The sequence below is a fragment of the Ctenopharyngodon idella genome, chromosome 24 (assembly GCF_019924925.1).
Source record: "Ctenopharyngodon idella isolate HZGC_01 chromosome 24, HZGC01, whole genome shotgun sequence".
NCBI lineage: Eukaryota > Metazoa > Chordata > Actinopteri > Cypriniformes > Xenocyprididae > Ctenopharyngodon > Ctenopharyngodon idella.
The window spans coordinates 11,762,627-11,787,855 of NC_067243.1; the positions used below are offsets into that span (position 1 = coordinate 11,762,627).

The window sequence follows — 25,229 nt, forward strand, 5'->3', positions numbered from 1 at the left end:
TTATAGAATTAGAATGATTATTAGAACGTTATAGTTATGGAAGGACGATATAACGATGAAAGTGTGAATGGGCCTTAAGACTGCAAGAACGGTTTATATTTTAAGTGGTTGGGTCAGATTTGGGTGGAAATATCAGGTGTCAACATTTGTTCTTGATTGTTTATGTCATGTGCGGAAGTATAGAAAAGAAGGTCCAGCTACTATTGTGGCAGATATGCTACTAACTTATTAGCATATCTGCTAAATACTTTTCAGATATACATCTGAAATGGTGATCACTGACAACTGTACATCTCAACTCCATAAATAACTTGCATTTTTCCTTTCAACCACAGGTGGCGATAGAGAGGCCAAAGTATGGTATTGCAACTTTCACTATTTCACTACATTCACTATTCCCTACATTACTCCACTAATATAATCTACTGAATGAGTGAATAACAATTACTGAGCGAATTTGGACACTGAGTATGCTTGAAGAGCTGCCGAACTTGACACGCTGTCTTAAAAACAGCCAAAGATGTCTGTATACATTGATCACCATTAAAAAAATACAGCTCTTTGCAGCTCGTAATCGAACTATATTCAACTAATATATAGCCTGACAGATCATTTATTATAGCTTGTCAAAATTGCCCCTATTTGGGTGTGAGCAAAAACAGAGTGCTTTTGTGTGTGTCCCTTTAAATGCAAATGAGCTGCTGCTCCTGGCCGCTTTCCAGAAGAGGGCGGAGCTTTAACAGCTCGTGCTTCGGTTGCAACAACAAAGCTGGAGAATCTCACGCAGCCAAAATGATGGTGTTCAGCCTTACATTGTTCAAACCAGAATCGGGCAATGATGGAGAGACTCAGGAAGAAGTTACAACTTTTAGAAAGCATCTGGAAGTTTCTGAATGGTTAGTGGATACATTTATGTAGTTGCTGTGGAGTTGATTCATGGTAATGGCATGGTAACAACACTCTACTATAACAACTCTTCCTCTTCTATAAAGCAACCCAACATGGCCTCGCCCCCTTTGTTGCGTATTTTCGGGGGCAGGGTTTATGTAAATTTTTGGGTTAGTGATGTCACTAATCCAGAAAGTAGCTCGTTGTAGTCCCTACCAGCCGTTTGTTGTAGTCCTTAAACAGAGAATTCTTTAAAAGAAAATATCTCCCTTTGCATTTGAACTTTGAGCGTCATAACTTTGCAGATGTTGTTTATGCTCAAACAGCAACATTACACACTAACAAAAGTTAAAAAAGTGAAATAATCAATCACCCTTTTAAACACTTTGTTGCAGAAACATGTTTATGTTAAATAAAATGAGCTGAAAAAGTTTTATAACTCAAATACAAAGAAATTTATATGTAACAAAATGCAGGGTCTCTAAATTTATCAAAAATCTAGATAAACTAGTCAACTTCACCAATCGACTAGTCAACCATCCTGGCCAATTACAATTTTTTTAGCAAGTTCCAAGTGATTTTGTACATTTTAATGATTTTATATAGACAGTAACTTTGCTAATTAGCATGTGACATGCTATTGTCACTGTCAGTATTTCAAATGACAATGATGTATTGCATATGAACTGCCTGGTCTTGCGCTGCATTGCCCACTTACCTTCTGACATATACGCACAAAACACACCTTTCTTCCTTTCAGCTTGCAATCATAAATCAATGACAAGTCACACAAATGCTAACTAGTTGCTACCTGACCACTTTCAACCAAGCGCTTTATTTCCCCTGTGGCTTCTGTTGCTACATCTTGTGGTTAAACAATCTAGCAGGACATTTTGTAGCAAAGAACTCGAACTGTTTTCCAATAGAGGCCCAAGCATATCAGAGCTCTGCTAGCAAGCCTCAGTGTCATTGATGAAGTGAGTCATGATGGAAACAGAGTTATTGACTCAGTGGCTCCCTCTAGTTTTAAGCTGTAACACTGCACCACTGGAAATAAACTAAAGTGTTTCTCACACAATCCCTATAAGAGAAACAGAGCAAATTACGTACAGTTTTCTCAGATAACCTCTGAGAAATATCTGGAATATCTCAAATGTGATGTGAATATTATTTTTATCACAATGCTTCTCCTCATTTATTCTGACCTTCGTCAAATACTGTGATTAAAAGCTAAATTTCTTGAAGCACATTCATAATATATTTGGACCTTTTTATCATTTTTTTTTTTGGTCAAAAATGCTCAGAAAAGCCTATTTATTTTGTTATCCTATCTATGCATGATAATAAGATTTGCTGTATTTTATTATTAGCATTGTTTTGTCCGCGGCACACAAGACTAATATAGTCTAATACAGTCTGGCATCAGCCAGCACGGTTTTGTTACTTCTTTGTTAATCTTAAAATCAACAAATGAGCAAAACAAATCTCTTTGATTACTAAATAATTAGCATAAGTATTTATAAAATAATAAAGAATTTGGAAACGAGCCCGGTAATACGTGCGTCTTTCATGAAGTCCTACTAAACGCAAGGATCAGAGGAGCTTTGTTTCATTGGAGTGAAAGACAGTCAGGGCTGGTTTTGATCGACCATATGTTCACGTGGCCCCTGGAGTTCAGCTAGAAACTTTTAAAGATTCATAATCACAAACTAAGTGGTATTATTAATGAAGATGATAAAATTAAGCTCATGCAAACATCACCTGTTTATTCGAGCAGGTCATATCCAGTAAACATCACGCTTTCAAATCACATTCCATAAATATGGTTTGTATATTGTGCCTAAAAATATACATAATATCCTAAAAACTATTGCAAAATCCTAAAATGTTGTATATTTGCACATTTAAATAAGACTTTGAATTGCACATTTGTGTGTGTGTGTGTGTGTGTGTGTGTGTGTGTGTGGTTCAGGTATTCCTTACATTATTGGTGACAAAATGTCCCCACAAAATCCTTGTCCTTGTAGGGGAATTTTTTGCTTATGAATCATACTAAATTATGTTTTTTAAAATGTAAAAATGCAGAGTTTTCTGTGATGGGTAGGTTTAGGGTTAGGGTTATGGGATAGAATATACAAATCAATATATAAAAATCATTATGTCTATAAAATGTCCCCATAAATCATGAAAACCCAATTGTGTGTGTGTTCACATGGTGTGTGTATTAATGAAATGAATCCTCATTTAAAATCCACACTCCCTTCCAGTAGACCAGGCAACTGACATTTCCTCTCATATTCCAGCATGACACCATCATTTAACATCAGCTACTGATGAATAGTGAATGGAAACAGAGATCCGATTCTAAAAGCCTGACCTGCAGAAATGATTTAGAGAGTTCTGTGGTGTTCATCGTTTGAAGTGCTAGCTTTCCCTTCACCTTGGAGAACATTGATATGGAGACGCTGGAGGCATCCAGAACATCTAAGTGCATATCACACAACCAAGAGAGAGGAAGTCCAGATGAACATCGAAACGCATGAGAATTTCAATGTCATAACATCTGCAGAACACTAAAAAGAAGGAACTGTTTCATTTAAAACGATAATGAGCTTCAGTTGTACTTATCCACAGTTCAATCATGACAACTCTCGGAAGATTGTTAGCAAAGTAATGGATATGACAATGTTAATGTATTTGGTCTTGGTGAAATAGATCTGCTTCGCTGCTGCTGTAGATTACTGCTGTTGTTGTAGATTATTGCTGCTGCTGCTGCAGATCAAGTACAGGAACGTGCTACTGCCAATACATACACCGATACGCTGCTGTGAGTAAGACATAGTGCTGCTGCACAAATAGCATATATCAATAACCCATAGCAGATACAGGTGGAGCTGGGGAAGGTGGAGGGTTTTAGAGGAACTCTGAAGCGCGCTGCAAACTGCTATAGTGAATATAACCGCCATTTAAATGTGTGAGCAACAAGCTCATTGGCTGCAGAAGTGACATGAACCAGTCTGCTTGTGCCAAGTAATTAATGCTGTAATTATCATCAGCTTGCGTTAAGGATCCATCAGCCTGCGCCATCTAGAGTTTCATGACTGAACTATGTATGAATACTACTATTAAAGGGTTAGTTCACCCAAAAATGAAAATTATGTGATTTATTACTCACCCTCATGTCAATTTACACCCGTAAAACCTTCGTTCATCTTCGGAACACACATTAAGATATTTTTGATGAAATCCGATGGCTCAGTGAGGCCTATATTGCCAGCAAGATAATTAACACTTTCAAATGCCCAGAAAGGTACTAAAGGCATATTTAAAACAGTTCATGTGACTACAGTGGTTCAACCTTAATATTATAAAGCGACGAGAATACTTTTTGTGCGCCAAATCCCCCCCAAAATAACGACATTTCAACAATATCTAGTGACGGCTGATTTCAAAACACTGCTTCGAAGCTTTACGAATCTTTTGTTTCGAATCAGTGGTTCAGATCGCATAAACAAAGCCTCATTTACTGAAATCACATGACTTTGGCGCTCCGAACCACTGATTCGAAAAGAAAGATTTGACATTATATATTTATATATTTTGGGTGAACTAACCCTTTAACTATAACTACTAAAACTAAAAACTAACTATATACAAAAAAAAACAATGCTGTTTTTTGAAAAACAAACAATTAAAGCAAAAACAAAATGATAGTAGATATACATTTTATTTTAATATATAAATAATATTTATATAATACTTGTAAAAAATATATTTTTATTATTATTCATTTTATTTATTTACATTACATATATTTCTATTACATTTTAATTTAATTATAATTTTTTTATTCGCAACATGATATATGAATGTATGTACTTGTAAGAAAATAATATTTATAAATAATTTTATTATTATTATTCATTTTATTTGCTTATATTATATATATTTAAATTACATTTATTTAATTATAATTATTTATTCACAATATGATATATACATGTATGTAATTGTATGCAAATAAAATAATAAAAAATAAAATAAAATAAAATAAAATAAAATAAAATAAAATATTTCTGGTGGATTCTAAAATTTGACTGGCTTTGAATAAGATATAATAATTAGACAAGCAAGCAACCAACAAAAACAAAAAATGAAAAAGCTCTTTCAGGCATGGTTCAACCACAGATTAAACTTTTACACAGACTCATCTTTGGCGTATAATTTAATGGAAGTTCTCAGCTGATTGTCAGACCTGCACACTCAGCACAGTCAGTGTCCTCAGTTTGCTGCGCCTTGCGAAATATTGCCGTGACCATAATTAAAAGCCGTCCTTTGATATTAATCACATATTATGAGAGTTGCTTTAATCAATTTGCAAACATCAAATTACTGTCTTGAGCATATGTTCCTCAAAATGGCTGTAGCCATAATTAATTCTTTTTTTTAAGAGATCCAATTAAATTTCTGGAAATCGGATGGGTCATAACTCCACTTACTGTCCTGAAATACAATTATCAGATCAGTCATCGTCTAGGAAATGCCTCTCAGTGGCAGCCATAGAGCAGCCCATCCAAACAGTCAATCTGATTCATGTCTCCGGCCTGTCTCAGTTGATCCACAATTCACCTTGTATGACACATTTATCCCAAAGTGAACATGAACCTGAACTCACAAGCCATTTTACTTCTATAATGTCACATATTTTTTGCAGGATGGGATATGATTTGAATTAATTGGATAAGTAAAAGTGCCAGAATAGAGCCAGGTGATTGGAGGGACTAGATGATGTCAGCCATGAAGGAAAGTTGCTTCAGATGATGATCTTTTTTTTCTTTTTTTTTTGGACTAATGTGCACTGATGAATTGTTCACATATAGACATAAAAATGTGAATTAAGATAGAAAACAGGGTTAGTTTTGTTTAGCATTATTTCTTTTCTTACTTAACTGAATAAATTCAGAAAAATGTATGGAGGTTCACCATAACAAGCTACTAAAATATTTCATAACAAAAGCAATGTCTCTGCTGAAGCTCTGTTTGCAAAGTTTCTCCAACCTTCAAACTAACAAACTACCAAGTCTAAACATCTGACATTGAATCAGACAGTATTTACAGCCTATTACATGTCAATTTTAAGATGAGGAGATAAATTACCCACTAAAAAATGTTCCACGGTTGCTGCAAGCTCCCTGTAGGACTCACTATGCTAAAATTCAAACTTTGCTTCACAGTTTCATTTCGAGACAAAAGTGTTTATCCCAGCTGCGACTAAATTGGACCTAATCAGAATGTAGCATTCAGCATACTTAATTAAACGAACTTTATACCAATTTCATCAAGCCTCTCGTTTATCTTAATCCAAGTGTTTCCTCAAAAAAAAAACGACAATAGCTGATTAAGTTTAGAAGAAAAAGAAGAGCAAAGGAAAGAAGTGGGGAATTTCATTCGGCAGTCTGAAATTGCAAAGCTAAGGTGATTAAAGGTGCCGTCTTTGTGATGCAAATGAGATTCCTTTTGAAGATTATCCTTCGTTTGGCAAAAGACACCTCTGCTTTGAGTGGGAGACCGTCAGAGAAGGTCCTACCGGTGTCATTGGCAATCTGGGAAAATGGATAAGTTTCACTTCATTTTCAGTCTAGAGCAAAAAAGCTTGCCGAGTTCCCACACTCTTCATGGAATCAACAACCGCAGGCTATGTTGTTTAATAGCTGATTGATTTGGCAACGTTACATCACTTCCTTGTCCATCAAAGTATGCAAAAGCAAACGTTTTTCATCGGCGCCGCCGCTCGAAGCTCAGATTTAGCGCAGTGTTTCTTTTATGGTACAGGTGTAGCTGTCTATCTGATCAGGGATTCCGCTAGGCAGTGATGACATTTCAGAGACAGCGTTACTCTGAATGACCCAGGCTCTGATTTACTGACTGAGAACGTAATTAAGCTTCGCTCCATTCCCGAATCCCAGAGCTCGTCTGAGCTGCTAATTGGCATGAATTAGCTGTGAACAGAGGGAGTGTTTCTATCCACTCCCCACTCTTTTCTCTCCCTCTTTTTTTTTTTTTTTTTTTAACATTCCCACTCTCGTCTAACTCACATTAAAGGACCCGGAGAGGGCCCACTTTGAATTGGCTCCACAGTCTAATGGTCTGCCAGGTTCCTGACATCGGCAGTGAATATTAGTACAGACTTTTTAATCAAGAGACTATCGGGCTGCCGCCCATTGCTAAAAGTACATGTACCAAAACATCTGGCCTGCCAGCTGCGCTTGTATGCGCCGCTCGTAATGAAATGTCTGATTTTCTGATCCATTAGTCCAAATCTATACACATTTAGAAGCTCATGCGTCCTGCATATTGTCCGACACGCTCTTCAAACACCAACAGGGATTCGGTTTACTCTGACATTGGCCATTCAGACAGGTTCAGAAACATTATAACTGACTTCAAATTACGTGTCGTTGTCAATCAAATAAAATATAAATTTATACATACAAATATGGGTCAATGATGTGACAGGTCATTTTTTTGTCCAAAGGCCTTAATAATAATAAAAAACAAATATATGACATTCAAAGTAAGTAGGGTAGTAAAACTAGATCTCTTTTATTGAATCAAAAAGGTTTTAATTATATTTTGCTACATATAAAGGTATTTTAAAGATTTTGAAGTGTCAAAAGGTCATTCGGTTTAACCGTCCAAAGGCCAATACAGCCATTTCATTTGTGATTAAAATATCTTAAAATGTAATAAATGTATATATATTTTTTTATTCTGGCATGATTTTATAACATCATATATCAACATAGTGCAAAATGGTAATAAAATTATGTGTAGAAGTCATGGCTTTGTTATGAGAAAGAATGTCCGGAAAAATGAATTTCATTGATGTCATTCGGAGTAACCAATATAAAGGGACTATTTTGGATCAAGTCATGCGGTCAATATCATGTGACAGGATGTGACATCATTCAGACGTCTTCAATGGACCACATGGTCATGAAGCAAAGTAACTAACTCTCTTTTAACTATTTGAAAAATTCATGTTTTCACTTGCTCATACGCATGTCCCGAAACATCAGGTCATTCGGTACAACCGCTATAAAACATGGAAAATGTTGTAATATTTTTAAAACTTGTACTAAATATAAAATGTTTGATGGTCCTTTTGCTAGCTAGCTAGATATCAGCCTGTTAGCATTGTTTGAAAATATCGTCATTCGGAATAACCAAAAGTGTCATTCGGTAAAACCGAATTACTTTTTTGGTGACAAATTTTGTCCAGCATGTAAAAAATGACAAAAGCAGTGTTAATTGATTATAAAAACCACATAATCTCATTGTTAACACTTAATAAAACTTCAAAATGAATTATATCTTCATTATGTTTTTTTTGTTTTTTTTTACACTTTTGTCAATAATAAATATAAAATATGAATATTTTAAAAAATAAATTTGAAATCTGTTTATAAAATGAGACTTTTTTTATTTATATCTAATTTTAGTAAAATCCAATGATATTATATAAAAATTAAACTATCACCAGCTGGAGTGCCCGGGTTATCCACCAGAGCACACTTCTCCCCAAAACATTGTCATTCCACCATAAACTACATATCCCAGAATCCTCTGCCCGGACTCATTATCCCTGATTAGTTTCAGCTGTTTCTCATTTACTCTTGTTAACTCTGTCTATATAAATCTGGTTAACTCAGTCACTCTGTGCGAAGTCTTGTATGTGTCACTACTGCATTTCTGAACACTCCTTTGATTATCTGTTCCCTGGTTTGACCCTGTTGCTTGTTTTCTGGATTTACCCTGTCTGCCTTAGTTCCTGCCCTGGTATATGTTTGGATTGTTTGCCTGTGTTTTGACCTTTTACCTGTTTTTGAAGTTTGATTGTGGATTACCCTTTCAATAAATACTGTGTTTACATCCTCAACCTTCGTGTCTTGGAGCAGTTCATGACTATATATATTGTGTGTGTATTTTTTATTATATATATATATGAATATATAAACATAATATATTGTATGAATACATTAATGAAGTATGGAAACATCAATTCAGTGTCTTTTTTAGTTTAGCTGAAGTATTGAGTACATAAACATTTTTCTACATTAACAGATTTTTCTAGAAACAGTTTGTTGTTGTTTTTTTGAGAGACTAAGGCTGTTCCACACACTACTGTCTTGAAAGAAGAAAGCAAAGAGAATCTAACCAGCACAATGAGAGACATGGACGTCCCAGATACACAACAACAAGACAAGGAGTACATCAGATTCTCTAGTCTGAGAAACAGACCCCTGACTGGTGCTCGGCTGGCAGCTTCACTGAACAGTACAAACTAAACATCAACAGTCAAGAGAAGACTCCGAACTTTTAGGCAGATTGCCAGAGAAGATCTAACCCCGACACATAAGAAAAAAACAGCAGACTGAGAAAAATAACAAAAATTGGATGGTGAACAATTATGGATGGATAACTCTAAGGTCTTGTTAGTCAATCCTGTCTTACTGAGAAAGAACAGGACTGTTCTCAACCTGCCCACCTGTTAGCTGGCACAGATCCTGTCTCTGTTTTATTTGAGCTACAAGTCCCATTTTGACTGGGAATAAGGACTTAAACTTAATAAAACGTCTCCCTCAAGAGCTGACATTCTCCTATCAGACATTATTCCTCAACCATTAGCACTTTCCGAAAACATTTTTCTTACTTGCAGAACCTTTAGAGGTGCAGTCCATGGTCAAGAGTAATTCGGCACCCTGTCCTTTATTAAAGGGCTGCCAGACCTCCCAGAACGTTCTCAAATGTCACCACGTTAGAATCACTCTACTTTGACTAAATACCATCTGCCAGTATCGCTAATATTACCAAGTTTGGCCTGTACAACATGACTGTTTGCTAAGCTTGCTGAATACCAAACCAAGTCCTTTTAAGGCACGCCAATTCACTTGGTGGCCATCTTTAGTAACGTCCCCAGGTAGAATTTCCTTTATATTTTCTAGCAACTTCTTATCCACTTGTACAATTTGTCAAGATCATATCTTATAAACAAATATCAAATTAGCAATACAATCACAATTCATATTTGTTCCATCTGCTTCTTATACTGTATCTGGTACCAAACCAGGCAAAAACTCATAAAAGTTCAAGTGAAAAAACTTCTGAAAGTTAATTCTCAGGGAAGTTAATACGCAGGTATCTAGGCTACGATCTGAAAACCGCAAGTGGCTAAATAAGCAGGTTAATGAATGATTATTAAACTTGTAGATGGGGAGAGGATGAGTAGATAATGAATACCTGGGAAAACGAGGGATGGTCTCTCAGACAGCATCATTAGAGAAGAGGGAGGATGTGGGAAGGCCAGATGGAGAATGCCAAGGGATGAAAAGAAGGTCAGATTTAAGCTAGGTGCTTGCAGCTAATCTGCTTAAAAATGCAGTGTGGTAAGTTTCAGCCACATAAAATGAAAATTCTGTCATCATTTACTCACCCTCAAGTTGTTGTGGGTGAACTATCCCTTTAAAAAGTTACATTGTATGAAAATGTGTTTGACTGTACTGTATAAGAGATGTCGATTTTTGCGCTAAAACTCTGCACGCAAAAGTGGCGCAACCATTTAGTGAACCCTCTGAGGTTTATCAAAATCAGTGTTGGGAGTAACTTGAGTTACATAATCAGATTACTTTTTTCAAGTAACTAGTAAAGTAACACATTACTTTTTAAATTTACAACAAAATATCTAAGTTACTTTTTCAAATAAGTAACTAAAGTTACTTTGTTTTCACATTTATTGACTGACAGCTCTCCTGTCCCCATATTGAGAGAAATATAGTGTCGAGGCATTGTGTGCATGATGGTTATTGTAGTTCTAGACTAAATGTGAACATGCATTTACTCATCTCACTTGCACAAAACAGATTCAGCCCAGGTGAGAAAAAGTAATGTAACACAAAAGTAATGTAACATTACTTTTCATAAAAAGTAACTAAGTAATGAAATTAGTTACTTTTTTAGGGAGTAATGCATTACTTTTAAAAGTAACTTTTCCCAATACTGATCAAAACTACAGGAAAGTAAAATAGTTAATTCACTAAACCGTGTATTCGACTGACCCTTTCATCTAGAATGGCTAACCTTGTAGATGCCCTGATTACAGCCATTGTAAGTGCTTTCCATGGTGTAGCTTCGGAGAACACCGATCTCCCTCCAAACGACCACCCGTGCTGTGGACGCCCGAGACTTCTCCACCAGATAGTTGCAGCTGTTGAAGGAGAACGCAGGTGCGATTCTGTCCAGAGTTTTTGCGATGGTCTGTCAATACAAACAATGTGTACGGTTTGAAAAAGAATCACGCATTTCATTGTATTTGCATTTTTATTCCACTGTTTTTAGTTCTAGTTTGTGTATATTTAGTTTAAGAGACTTCTTTGCATAGATGGCAGACATCAGACAGACAGCAGCTAGCGACGCCATATTTTTCACATTTCAGATTCCACAAATTTACATATGCCTTTAAACAGTCCTTTAACTCAATTCGTCACAGTCTGTATGTTGAGGAGAAGCTTCCTTGAGCACTAAACTTCACACACTGGCTCACAAATAAAAAAGTTTCATGAAGGATGGAAACAACCGTGCCAATAAGAAAACAATAAGTCAGACAAAAAAAGGCCATTCTCACAATAAGAATGATAAAATACATAATGCATTTTTAGTCCTGTAAGACCAAAAATTATTTACAAGGAAGCTGTAAAACAGAAATATATAAATATTTCACAATATTACTGCTTATATGATCAAATAAATTCAGGCTTGGTGAGCATTAGAGACTTCTTTCAAAAACATTACAAATACTACTGACCCCAAACTTTTGAATATATTTGATAATTTCAGGAGAATTTAATAAGAAATTATCAAGATCATATTAAAAATATAACATTTTTGATTGCAGACTGGTATCTTGGCAAATCTGAGCACAATTTGAGACATTATTTAGACTTGGGTCTGTTTCTTAGGTCTGCTGAGCGATGTGGCGCAATCACAGCCAATCAGAACATATTATGTTTAATGTGGATTGGGATTTGGGGCCAATGAGATTTTACTGTGGGCAGAGACAAGCGCAATGACATGCGACATCTACAATAAAAGGGACAAAAACAAAAATTCACCACTTTATGGCATCATATCACCACTTTTATCTTATTATCATCCTGGAGAAACAGTTGAGATATTAAAGAGATCTCATGTATGAATTTCTTTGTTATAGGCACTAAGCGTACCCTGTATCCCGGGTCTTCTTTCAGGGAGACCGTGTTAATGGGAGATCCAGACTGCCACAGGGTTTCCTTCATACTGCAGCCGTACAGAAACACATTCTTCTTCCTGGAGTGACCGTGGTAATCGCAAAACACCTGTAGGATGTGATAACAGCAGTTTTTCAAACGACAAAGAGCGAAATGGCAAGATTGTTTTGTATTTGTGCGTCTGTGTGCGTGAATAACAGCCAAAGACAAGGAGGTCAAACGTCAGGTGGAAACAAAGCGTCATTTTTAGCTTTCCTGACACGACAGCAACACAGCATTGACTTTAGGCAGAGCGAAACATAATTAATCTTGTGACACGACACACATGCGTACGATGTGGGGAATAAAACGCTACTGACAGTGTGGCTGCTAATTGGAGACTGTGCATAGCGATGCATGTCAACTTTTTGTAAAGGCTCAACAAGAGGACTCCATCCTCATTCATTACCTGTACAAGTCACATTTTTTCCGTTTTAGAGAAATGACAACGTTCCTTTGACCAGGTACACTGCAAAATTATTACTGTGATCAATTATGTGGCATAATTTATATGTAAATCTGGCTAATTGTGTCAAAGTATTTGCTAATGTTCATCGCAACAGGTCAGTACCACTCAATTACAGGTCCGCCAAATGGTAATTTCTGAATAATTTTAATTCACTTAATTGTATAATTTATTTTAAGCTAGAAGTTCCATCAGTTCCAGACCTTTTTTTTTTTTTTGGAAAGCATCAGTTCGGGTTGTACTAGAATGTTTGTTGACCATTTGTAATAGCGTGTTCTCTCAAAAGTGTTGGTGAACCTACTTCTATTGCTTTTGTTTTTCCCCCTGACTTGCATAGATAGGGCAATGGGTCCATTACTCCATTTCCTGAGAAACCTCTTTTGACAAAGGACAGAGGGTGGAAAGGGACGGAGGTAAAGATAGATGTTATTCTTCAGTGCTTTAAAAGCATCAGAAGAAGCTCAAAGGCACCGGACAAGACTCTATGAATAGACCTGACTAAAAATAAAAAAAGCTCTTAATTTTTTTTCGGAGACACGAACTAGAGGTCATCTAAAACTGTGACTCTTTCTGCAAGATAGATGGTTACAGCAGTAGGTGGCAGCGGTGACTGTCTTTACTAGTAAGACATTCAAAAATGTCTTTATAGGGTGTATTAATGAATAATTTACTCAATTGATTCACTCAAAATGCAGATTCATTCAGGAACAAAACAAGTGACTCTTTATGAGTGAGTCAATGAATCCTTTAATCAAGTGATTCATTTGAAACACTCATTCATTCTGAAAAGAAAAAAAGTGACCGTTTTTATAAGTGAGTCACTGAATAATTCACACAACTGATTTGTTAAAAATGCTGATTGGTTACAAGTTACTCCATGTGTCCCAATTTGTACCCAAAATAGTATTCTGGATTTAGGGCGGATAGTATGCAAATTGGGAAAAAGGGACTGTCTTTATAAGCCGTTTAATCATCTACTCAACTGATTCTATCAAAAAGCTGTTTCATTCAGGATTCGTTCAAAACCTCTGATTCATTCAGGAATGAAACAAGTGATTATAAGATCCTTTACTCAAGTGATTCATTCAAAAACATTAATTCATTCAGGAACGAAACAAGTGACTGTATGAGTGAGTCACTGAATACAACTAATTTGATTCAAAAACACTAATTCATTTATGCAATTCGAGAAATATAGAAATATACCCCTGTCCATTGCCTTGACATTGAATTAAATAATTGGACAGCCCTAGTTTCAATTCATCAGTCAGCTCAGGCAAATTAATTTGGTAAATACATCTAAAACAAAATCTTTGTAAGTGAGGAGCAGTGCTAATACATCTCCTATTAAGTCACACATTTATTCTGACATGATTTCATCCCTTGTAATATGGTTAATTTAATCAATTTCATCAAATTAGTCATTTCAAATAGCAGTTTTTTTTCCTGATCAACACTGAAGTGTTTAGATCCACACAGGCCTTATTCTTCATTCTATATGGTCTAATATCCAAATCGGTCGTACCCAACACACATTTATAGATTTGGTCGCCCCTGACCTGCATTTAGAAGCGGAAAGCTCAGAGATCATGGAGCAATTTCCGGCGAGCCCCTCATGGAACTTTAGGATTCAACAGGTCAGTTACAGTGCAGCGAGATTTAATGGAAACTTACCAGCGGAGTCCTGCCTATGCTGTTGAGGTAATAGAGGAAGCCTTTGGTGTGGTAAATTGTGGGGCTTAAATTAGGGTCTGGTTTCAGCCACTGTCTGTTGAGGTCCTCAGCGGTGAGAGAACAGCGATTACTGAAATAAATGAAAAGAAGAGAGATTACAAAGAACAGAAAGCCAACTTTAAACTAACTAAAAGTCCAATTTGGATTTCATGAGCTCTTTAACGCAATTCCAGGGATCAAAGTAACATCAAAACCATCTGAATTTGCGATCCAATATCTGATTCAGTGTACCTGTCTGTTTCAAGACAAGATAACGAATCTGTCTGCCTCTGTGCTTGTCCGTGTACCTGTGTGAATGTTAAAACCAGCGGAATAGTGACGTTCCCATATCAGCGTCTTCCTTTACAGGTTACTGAAAGGTCGCCAGTGAACAGAGCTATCTAGCGCACCACGCAACCAGTTGATTAGAGAGCGAACAGCAGCTGAGCTTTATCTCCAGACAAAATCCTACTGGCATTTGGAGGCAGCTTGCCAACTATAGACTCCCCCACATTCAGTTCCTGAAAGCCAATTATAAGACACAATGTTCAAACATTAACAAATTGATAGGCCGCATTTGAAATGGCTGAGAGAGACTGTTTCTCTCTGATCACAGGTGCCCCGTTTGATGATTTCTCTGTGTCTTTCTTGATCTGGAATGAGCTAAAGCCTGTAATATTTTAGTAAAACACAATCGCCACCTGAAAACAAAAATTATGCAACAAAAAATTCTGGCTTTTCATCAAATGCTATGGTTGTTTTCACAGACACCGAAAATGGCTGCGCAAAAACAAAAGATGGAAGTTGCAGTCTCTTTTGCCTCTGAACAGTTCAACCAGAATTTTTCTAAGGATATTGACAATTAAACTAAGATGCTGTTAGATGCATTAGAAATTAAACGAAACTGAACCGCATGTCTATAAATACAACCCACTTTTAAAAGTCTCTAAGAAAAGCTGTGGCTTGCTGCTGAAGAAGTTTGAGCAAAAAGCCACAATTTTTAGAGACTTTCATCGTAAACACAAATGCCATATTCGAGGGGTCTGGAGACGAGGAAATTACTGTATTTTGTTGGTGAAAAAACACGGTTGTTCCGGACATTTCCAATGTACCCCAGGGGGCAGCAAAGCGGAAACGGCAAGAAAATTGTTCCTCCCCACAGCTGTCTATAGTTTAAAGTGAACCTACGTAGGGAAAATAAGAAAAAAACAAAACAGAAACACTGGTTGTCAGCTGAGATGTCTTGAGAGTTAGATCAACATTACCCGTCTGTCTGTTCAAGCCATGTTTACACTAGGCGATTTCTGACTCGGATTTCCAACTCATTGTGTCATTATGTATTAATTGCCTGATATTTAGATCGTAAATATTTGATGAACCTATCTGAGGCTTTTGCAACTAACAACATCAATGACTTCATGTTTTTTCCTCTCTTTTTTGGGGGCACCATTTTACTTTTGACAGGAATAATTTATGAACACTGCTCTTGTGTCTGATGACAACTAAGAGGTGGAACAGTATTTTGTCCCCTTTTATGGTTTTCCAAAAACTGACAGCTCCTCTAACACGTCCTGCTTTTAAAATGTCTAGTTCTCAATATTTCACCCATTGCACCGCAGTGCATGACACATTCTGCAGTAGCCCAAAGCAACCCTGGTCTTAAAGGCCAAATATAATTCAAACACAATAGTTCCAGGTTTAATATTTAAGAGAACTAAAAAATTACATCATCCAATACCAATTAACACATGAACTGAACGTCTAATGGCCATTGACTCCACCAAACCGCAAAAACACAACATTGAATGATCATTTTGACTCCACCTACCTCGAAATAGAACATTCATTGGGCATTTGACTCCACTCACCTCAAACACAGAATATCTAATGACCATTTGACTCTATCCAACCTCAAAAACCAAACACTCAATGATCATTTTGACTCCACCCACCTCAAAACGGAGCACCCAATGGGTATTTGACTCCACCCACCTCAAACACAGAATATCTAATGACCATTTGACTCCATCCAACCTCAAAAACCAAACACTCAATGATCATTTTGACTCCACCCACCTCAAAACGGAGCACCCAATGGGTATTTGACTCCACCCACCTCAAACACAGAATATCTAATGACCATTTGACTCCATCCAACCTCAAAAACCAAACACTCAATGATAATTTTGACTCCACCCACCTCAAAACGGAACACTCAATGGGCATTTGACTCCATCCACCTCAAACACAGAATATCTAATGACCATTTGACTCCATCCAACCTCAAAAACCAAACACATTTAATGATAATTTTGACTCCACCCACCTCAAAACAGAGCACCCAATGGGTATTTGACTCCACCCGCCTCAAACAGAATATTTAATGACCATTTGACTCCATCCAACCTCAAAAACCAAACACTCAATGATAATTTTGACTCCACCCACCTCAAAACGGAGCACCCAATGGGTATTTGACTCCACCCACCTCAAACACAGAATATCTAATGACCATTTGACTCCATCCAACCTCAAAAACCAAACACTCAATGATCATTTTGACTCCACCCACCTCAAAACGGAGCACCCAATGGGTATTTGACTCCACCCACCTCAAACACAGAATATCTAATGACCATTTGACTCCATCCAACCTCAAAAACCAAACACTCAATGATAATTTTGACTCCACCCACCTCAAAACGGAACACTCAATGGGCATTTGACTCCATCCACCTCAAACACAGAATATCTAATGACCATTTGACTCCATCCAACCTCAAAAACCAAACACATTTAATGATAATTTTGACTCCACCCACCTCAAAACAGAGCACCCAATGGGTATTTGACTCCACCCGCCTCAAACAGAATATTTAATGACCATTTGACTCCATCCAACCTCAAAAACCAAACACTCAATGATAATTTTGACTCCACCCACCTCAAAACGGAACACTCAATGGGCATTTGACTCCATCCACCTCAAACACAGAATATCTAATGACCATTTGACTCCATCCAACCTCAAAAACCAAACACATTTAATGATAATTTTGACTCCACCCACCTCAAAACAGAGCACCCAATGGGTATTTGACTCCACCCGCCTCAAACAGAATATTTAATGACCATTTGACTCCATCCAACCTCAAAAACCAAACACTCAATGATAATTTTGACTCCACCCACCTCAAAACGGAACACTCAATGGGCATTTGACTCCATCCACCTCAAACACAGAATATCTAATGACCATTTGACTCCATCCAACCTCAAAAACCAAACACATTTAATGATAATTTTGACTCCACCCACCTCAAAATGGAACATCTAATGGGAATTTGACTCCACCCACCTCAAACACAGAATATCTAATGATCATTTGATTCCATCTAACCTAAAAAACCAAACACTCAATGGTAATTTTGACTCCATCCACCTCAAAACGGAGCACCCAATGGGTATTTGACTCCACCCACCTCAAACATAGAATATTTAATGACCATTTGACTCCATCCAACCTCAAAAACCAAACACATTTAATGATAATTTTGACTCCACCCACCTCAAAATGGAACACCCAATGGCCATTTGACTCCACCCACCTCAAAACGCAATATCCCACAATATCCATTTGACATTTTGGATTTCTTTGGTTTCCAAGAACTAGGATTAAAATACAATGGTTGAAATTCAGTATTTACCAAAGAAATAACAATTCATTATAGGCATCTCAAAAACAAAATGGTAATTTGACTCCACCCATCTCAAAAACCAAACGTCTAATGAACATTTCACTTGACTTTAGGCAATCTCAGTGTCCAAAGTGCTCATCAAATAGTAACTAACCCATATAGTACAGGCATTTGACTCCAACTCATAAACAAAATAATTAATGGTAATTTGACTCCACCCACATCAAAACAAAACACCCAATGGACATTTTACTCCGCCCACCTCAAAAACTGAATGCCCAATTATCATTCGGTCTTCGCCCACCTCAAAATCTCAATGAATACTTGACTCAACTCGACCTCACAAACTAAATACCCAAGGGCCGTTTGATTCCGCCAACATCAAAAACATCCAATCAAATGCCTCCTGACTCATTGTCAAAAGCAAACACATCACGCATCAGCATGCAAATGCTAACTGCTCTAGAAACATTTATTTCACAGCGGGCGAGAGCTAGTTAAGACTTTAATTAAGAATACTGTTGTTCAAGTGTATACGGATTATAATACAATCATCGTTTATACAGTTTATGATCCAAAAAGTTATAATGAAGCCATTAAGGCAAGTCACTCCCCCTTTATAATCACCCGCTGAAAAATAGAAAAGCATTTGATGCTCACTGAGATAAGAAATGACAGAACAGTGGGAGTTTTTGAAGAGAAAACTGCATCTCATACATTTGTTCACATTAACTATTTATAAGGATATGAAGTGGCTGACAATGAGAGGAATCAACGTATCACCTCGGAGAGGAAGTGCTGTAGCTGTAGTGCTCTGTTGACCAGACATCACTTCATCCAGAGATGAGTTACAGTTCACGCTCAGTTTAGCTACAACACAGATAAATAAGAGAAGGGGGGGAATTATCAAAGCCCCATCTCACTCTTCCAGTCACATCCATCCTATACCAATCTATTTTATAGGTCTTCAGTGTAACTGCTAAGCATTATGCAGTGCGATATAGATCTTGTATAATTTGCTTATGATTGATTTGGTAACCATTAGGAAAGGACACAAAAACGATTGCTCGTACCACCTGATGCAACAATAATCACAGAAATCGATAAGCAATCCTGGAGTTACTTAAATTGTATTATTGTTGGTGTGCAGCACTTCCCGCCCAAATGGCTCTGTTTTTAAATATAATATACGTTAATGTGTCTTCTCCATAAAAAATGAAATATATGAATAAAAATAAATATAGCTCACCTCCATAAATCAGTTAATTTATAAAATTAATTTACGTAAATAAATATATAATAATATTTAAACTGTAATATATTTCTTTATTTATTAAAAAATATTAAAATATTAATAGTAATAATAAAAGTAATTATTAATAACAATAACGGAATATTGATATTGATAATATGAAATGAATATAAATAAATTATATAATTGATAAATATAATTTATATTATAATTTATATATTTTGTACATATTTTATCATTTAAAAGATTAAAAAAAAGTTAATAAATAAATGTGTGTGTATACACTGCCCCCCCCCCACCCCCCAAACATTGTATGTATGTATATGTGTTCTAGTAAGTAAATAAATACACACACACACACACACACACACACACACCTCTTTTTCAGTTATAATACTGAAATCATCTTTGGGTGACCGTAAAGTGAAAGACGCCTCCTCTCAGCCGACACTAACCCTTTGAACTCACACACTATTATAATGCGCACACACAGACACTCCCTGATCAACTTGCTGAAGCAGGACAGTTCAATTTACTCTCATGGTTACAGATAGATCAGTTGGATCAGTCTCAATAGCTTTTCGTCGCCTCAGCTAATGAGGTTATATCCTCGTTTTCTACTCAAATCTCCATCAGCTGGAGATGGGCACAATCAGTGACGGTAAGTCGAGCGAGAAGTAAAAGGAAAAGATATGAAAGATGCCAGTATTGTGAACTGACCGTTTCCTGAAAAAAGGATACTATGGATGTTTTTAAGCCAATCACTCAGGGTCATCAATGCAACACTGATTGGTTGATGGTGCCCTAAGAATGCACACAGTACAGAGCCTTTTACTAGGTGATCTAGCTAACACGTATATGTGACCCGTGCTGGCAAAATGAGTCGCAATGTGTAAATTTTCAATGTTATTTCATCTCTATTAAAAAACCTTCAAAATGATTTGTTGCAATCCGACAAAAAAATGACTGAGCTACACCTGTCTGAAGTCGATAGAGTCAGCAAAGAGAACTTCAGAAGTTTTCTGAAGGTTCCCAAACAAAATCACCTAGCAACCATACCTTAAAATCCCAGTTAATAACACCTAATTTGGCACACACCTCGTCAAACCAAATATCTATAGGAAAATATATATTTTCAATATTTTACATCAAGATTTTGAAGTACTGTGATTCTGTGTATATGTGTATATCGGGATCGCGCGCTTCGGATCTGTCAGTCAGCGCGAGTAAGATAAAATTGTTTATATCAACATGAGTTTAAAAATCAGTGAGCAGAGAAAATAGTGAGTGTACAGCTTGTATAACAGTGTAAATTTGCTGTCACCTCAAAATAACTCAACACACAGCCATTAATGTCTAAACCGCTGGCCACAAAAGTGAGTACACCCCTAAGTGAAAATGTCCAAATTGGGCCCAAGTGTCATTATTTTCCAGCACTGCCTTAACCCTGTTGGGCATGGAGTTCACCAGATCTTCACAGGTTGCCACTGGAGTCCTCTTCCACTCCTCCATGACAACATCACGGAGCTGGTGGATGTTAGAGAACTTGCGCTCCTCCACCTTCCGTTTGAGGATGCCCCACAGATGCTCAATAGGGTTTAGGTCTGGAGACATGCTTGGCCAGTCCATCACCTTTACCCTCAGCTTCTTTAGCAAGGCAGTGGTCGCCTTGGAGGTGTGTTTGGGGTCGTTATCATGTTGGAATACTGCCCTGCGGCCCAGTCTCCGAAGGGAGGGGATCATGCTCTGCTTCAGTATGTCACAGTACATGTTGGCATTCATGGTTCCCTCAATGAACTGTAGCTCCCCAGTGCCGGCAGCACTCATGCAGCCCCAGACCATGACACTCCCACCACCATGCTTGACTGTAGGCAAGACACACTTGTCTTTGTACTCCTCACCTGGTTGCCGCCACACACACTTGACACCATCTGAACCAAATAAGTTTATCTTGGTCTCATCAGACCACAGGACATGGTTCCAGTAGTCCATGTCTTTAGTCTGCTTGTCTTCAGCAAACTGTTTGCGGGCTTTCTTGTGCATTATCTTTAGAAGAGGCTTCCTTCTGGGACGACAGCCATGCAGACCAATTTGATGCAGTATGCGGCGTATGGTCTGAGCACTGATAGGCTGAACCCCCACCCCTTCAACCTCTGCAGCAATGCTGGCAGCACTCATACGTCTATTTCCCAAACACAACCTCTGGATATGACGCTGAGCACGTGCACTCAACTTCTTTGGTCGACCATGGTGAGGCCTGTTCTGAGTGGAACCTGTCCTGTTAAACCGCTGTATGAACTTGGCCACCGTGCTTCAGCTCAGTTTCAGGGTCTTGGCAATCTTCTTATAACCTACGCCATCTTTATGTAGAGCAACAATTCTTTTTTTCAGATCCTCAGAGAGTTCTTTGCCATGAGGTGCCATGTTGAACTTCCAGTGACCAGTATGAGAGAGTGAGAGCGGATAACACCAAATTTAACACACCTGCTCCCCATTCACACCTGAGACCTTGTAACACTAATGAGTCACATGACACCGGGGAGAGAAAATGGCTAATTGGGCCCAATTTTGACATTTTTACTTAGGGGTGTACTCACTTTTGTGGCCAGCGGTTTAGACATTAATGGCTGTGTGTTGAGTTATTCTGAGGGGACAGCAAATTTACACTGTTATACAAGCTGTACACTCACTACTTTACATTATAGCAAAGTGTCATTTCTTCAGTGTTGTCACATGATAAGATATAATAAAATATTTACAAAAATGTGAGGGGGGTACTCACTTCTGTGAGATACTGTATATATTCTGTATATATACTGCATATATATACAGAAACAATAAGTGCACTTGTCACTGCAGAGTACAACAAAAGCGAGGAGGACAAGTCGGTATTTAAGTGTGTGCTATTTGGTGGAACATAAGGAACTGCCATTAACGGATATTGGAAAGTGAAAATTCATTTTCATTTTTGTTTGTACTGTGCTGATGGCATGGATGATAGAGGTTGAGGTCAGAGAAAAACCAGCCGACTCTCTGAGCCCAGATCTGATGATGTAAAGCCTTTCTCCCACACGTCTCCTCTGACTCATCAAGGGAATGGGTGTTTGTTGGTTCACCTTCAAGCTGAAAGTGTAGTGTTATTTGTATTTCAGCCATCAATAATGGATCGTGCTGTTGGCTATTGTTTGATTCATGAAGAGAAACCTGCAGGCCAGTTTTGACAAGTTTCCTCTTCAGTCTGCCTATAAAGGCCTGTTGATATCTAGTCCAATGATTCTCAACAATAGTGGTGCTTTGTTTTTAAACAATTCAGTGTTTTGGATCTTTTCAGAGAACTGACTTGTTTACAGGAGCTTTTTAAAGTGTTTTTTTCTTCCATGAAAAAAGGTGCTCACTGGTCACCAGCTACTGTAAACTATAGAAAGATTCACAGAATTAATCAGTAAACATACAAATTACAAACAAATCTTTAGTGAATCATTGAACAAATCAGAATGAATCTTAGGTTAACTGAATTAAAAGAGTCACATTATAAAATAAATAATAGAACCAATTTGAATAAATCTTAGGTGAATGGAATCAAAAGAGTCAAGTTAAAAAGGAATCAGTGAACAAATCTGAACAAAAAATTATGAAATTGTACACAAATATTTGTCAGAGTGTTTTTTTATACATCCAATCAGACACATTGTGAAGGAATTCATAGACACAATCATACAGTGCATTGTTTTAAAATCATGTCAAAATTCTGAGTTTGTGCACATAGGCCATAATTCTGTAAACCTTTAAACTGCATAATACAGTAATTATTCTTATCGGTGGAGGAAGAGGGGAAAGCAAGCGTGAAGTGCATAAGGGAAGTGAATATAGTGAGACGTGACTGTTATGGTACAATATAACTTTGAAGAGAGGCTGCAAGGATTATCATGTTCATAATGACGTTCCATTCAACTATGAAACTACAGGAAGACAGAATGATGAATCATTAAATGATAGGTGTTATCTGGAGGCAGAGTCTTGCATTTAGTGTGTTTAGCATTTGTTTATCACAACTAATGTTCCCAACAGTGACTTATAGGGCCTGTTTACACCTGGTCACGTCATGCGTTTTTACTTTTATGTGTCTCCGCAAAATGGATATAAATCCGATCTTTAATTCCTGCGCTATATATGCAGATTTAATGGTGTTCATGTCACCGAAAGCAACAAATATGAGCTGCATTTTATTGATCATCAGCTAATTTCAAAATCAAAGACAGCAATAGTGTGTCTCAGGCCACCTCCTGAAGTGGTTTGAGCGTTCGGATTTAAATCCGTCTCGAATGCGTTTCGGAGAGCATTTAGACCTGGTCTTTTCACGATCAGATTTTCAGAGAAAACGCATGAAGTGACCAGGTGTAAACAGGCCCATAGATGGCAGGACAGCAGTGCCGAAACAATCTTTGAAGAGAGGAGCCAGTGGCGAGCTGCTTGTGACTTCAGAACATGGTGATGGTTCTATTCATGAATATTAATCTGGCTAGATGTCAACGAATGGCACTTTAGGTTACCTAGCAACCTAATTAACATTATTTGCCAAAACCCTTGTCAAAGTGTGTGTGTGTATTTATATATATTTAGAACATATATATGAAGAGTTTGGTTCCAAAACGTTATAACTCCATTTTGATTAATTTGAGTAAAAAGGTGTTTTCTTTACCAAGAAAGTGGCAAGATGAAAACCACTATTTTCTGTTTCAAACTTTCACATAGAATCTTTTGGTTATAAAAACATTAAAAATTCAAATCTACATTTCGATTTTAAAAAAACTGATTATTTTTTCCCCAAAATGCAATAAATCCATGACACGTTTTTTTTTCAAAATGCAATTAATCCATCAATATAAAAGTTATTTTTCATATTGAAAATACACAACAAAGTAAGTTGATTCACATATATGACAGCCTCTGAACTTTGCCAATACTAATCATTCAGCCGTCGCTCCCAGAATGAATTCAACGAGTTATCTTGTTAATGTTATAAACGAATTATGTCTCCGTTTGTCATTACCGATTAAAGAGTATCTGACGCCACCGCACAGTTAAAATAAACACATTTACAGAGTACATTGGTATTAAAAACGGCTTTTAAAAACTGTCCATGATTCAGTTTTGGGGACCGTGACAGAAGTTTGATGCTGTCGTGGAACAAGCAACAGCCGGCATTTTTCCTCCTACCGACTCGAGTGCCTCATCTTCTTAATCTCCTCACGTAAATGATTACATTTCGATGACTTACGTTTCTTCCCCACCGCAGAAACCACCACAGGTTCATCAATGCCGTCAAAATTATTCATTTTTCTGTTTGCCGGGTGGATGCCGGGTGTATTCAGAGCGCAACCATTACTGTTTACAGTGCGTGGAATGGTGCGCTGTGATTGGTTGAGCGGATATATCGCATTCTGCAGAGAAAGGAGACTGGCGTTTGTCGCGTTTTGGAAAGAAAGGGAGAAAACATGACAGAATAACACGACGGATATCGCATTTTGCGCAAAATTAAATAATGACCGACCAGATACAATACTGATTTTGGCGGAAACTCAATTTTTTTGAAGATGGGACCAAACTCTTCATATTTTCTCCTCTTGATTCCAGTTGCTCTGCTAGCTTTGCTATCTGTCCCTCTGGGAATTGGTCATGTTTCCCTGTGCTAATTTCAAAAATAGAAGTGTTACAATTCTCTCCTTAATGGCTGTGAAGAGACAGCAAACCTTTAAAAAAAAAAAAAAAAATCTAATTAACGATTTCCAGTGTGATGCTTTGCATCATTTCAAGAATAGGGAACAATCTGTCACCCCAGTGAATAGTGTGTAGTGCTGCTGACTGACTCT

General features: G+C 37.3%; 1 protein-coding gene across 7 annotated transcripts in view; it reads right to left on the minus strand.

The window, feature by feature from the left end:
• The window catches only part of LOC127507115 (cytosolic carboxypeptidase 4), a 232,046-nt gene that overhangs the window by 26,348 nt on the left and 180,469 nt on the right, over nt 1–25,229 (minus strand). For all 7 annotated transcript variants that reach the window (XM_051884020.1, XM_051884017.1, XM_051884019.1 and 4 more), the window contains 3 exons: nt 14,371–14,500; nt 12,168–12,299; nt 11,026–11,202 (listed from right to left, as the gene is read on the minus strand). In XM_051884020.1, coding sequence (XP_051739980.1) covers nt 11,026–11,202; nt 12,168–12,299; nt 14,371–14,500 — 439 coding nt within the window. The remainder of the gene's footprint in view (nt 1–11,025; nt 11,203–12,167; nt 12,300–14,370; nt 14,501–25,229) is intronic.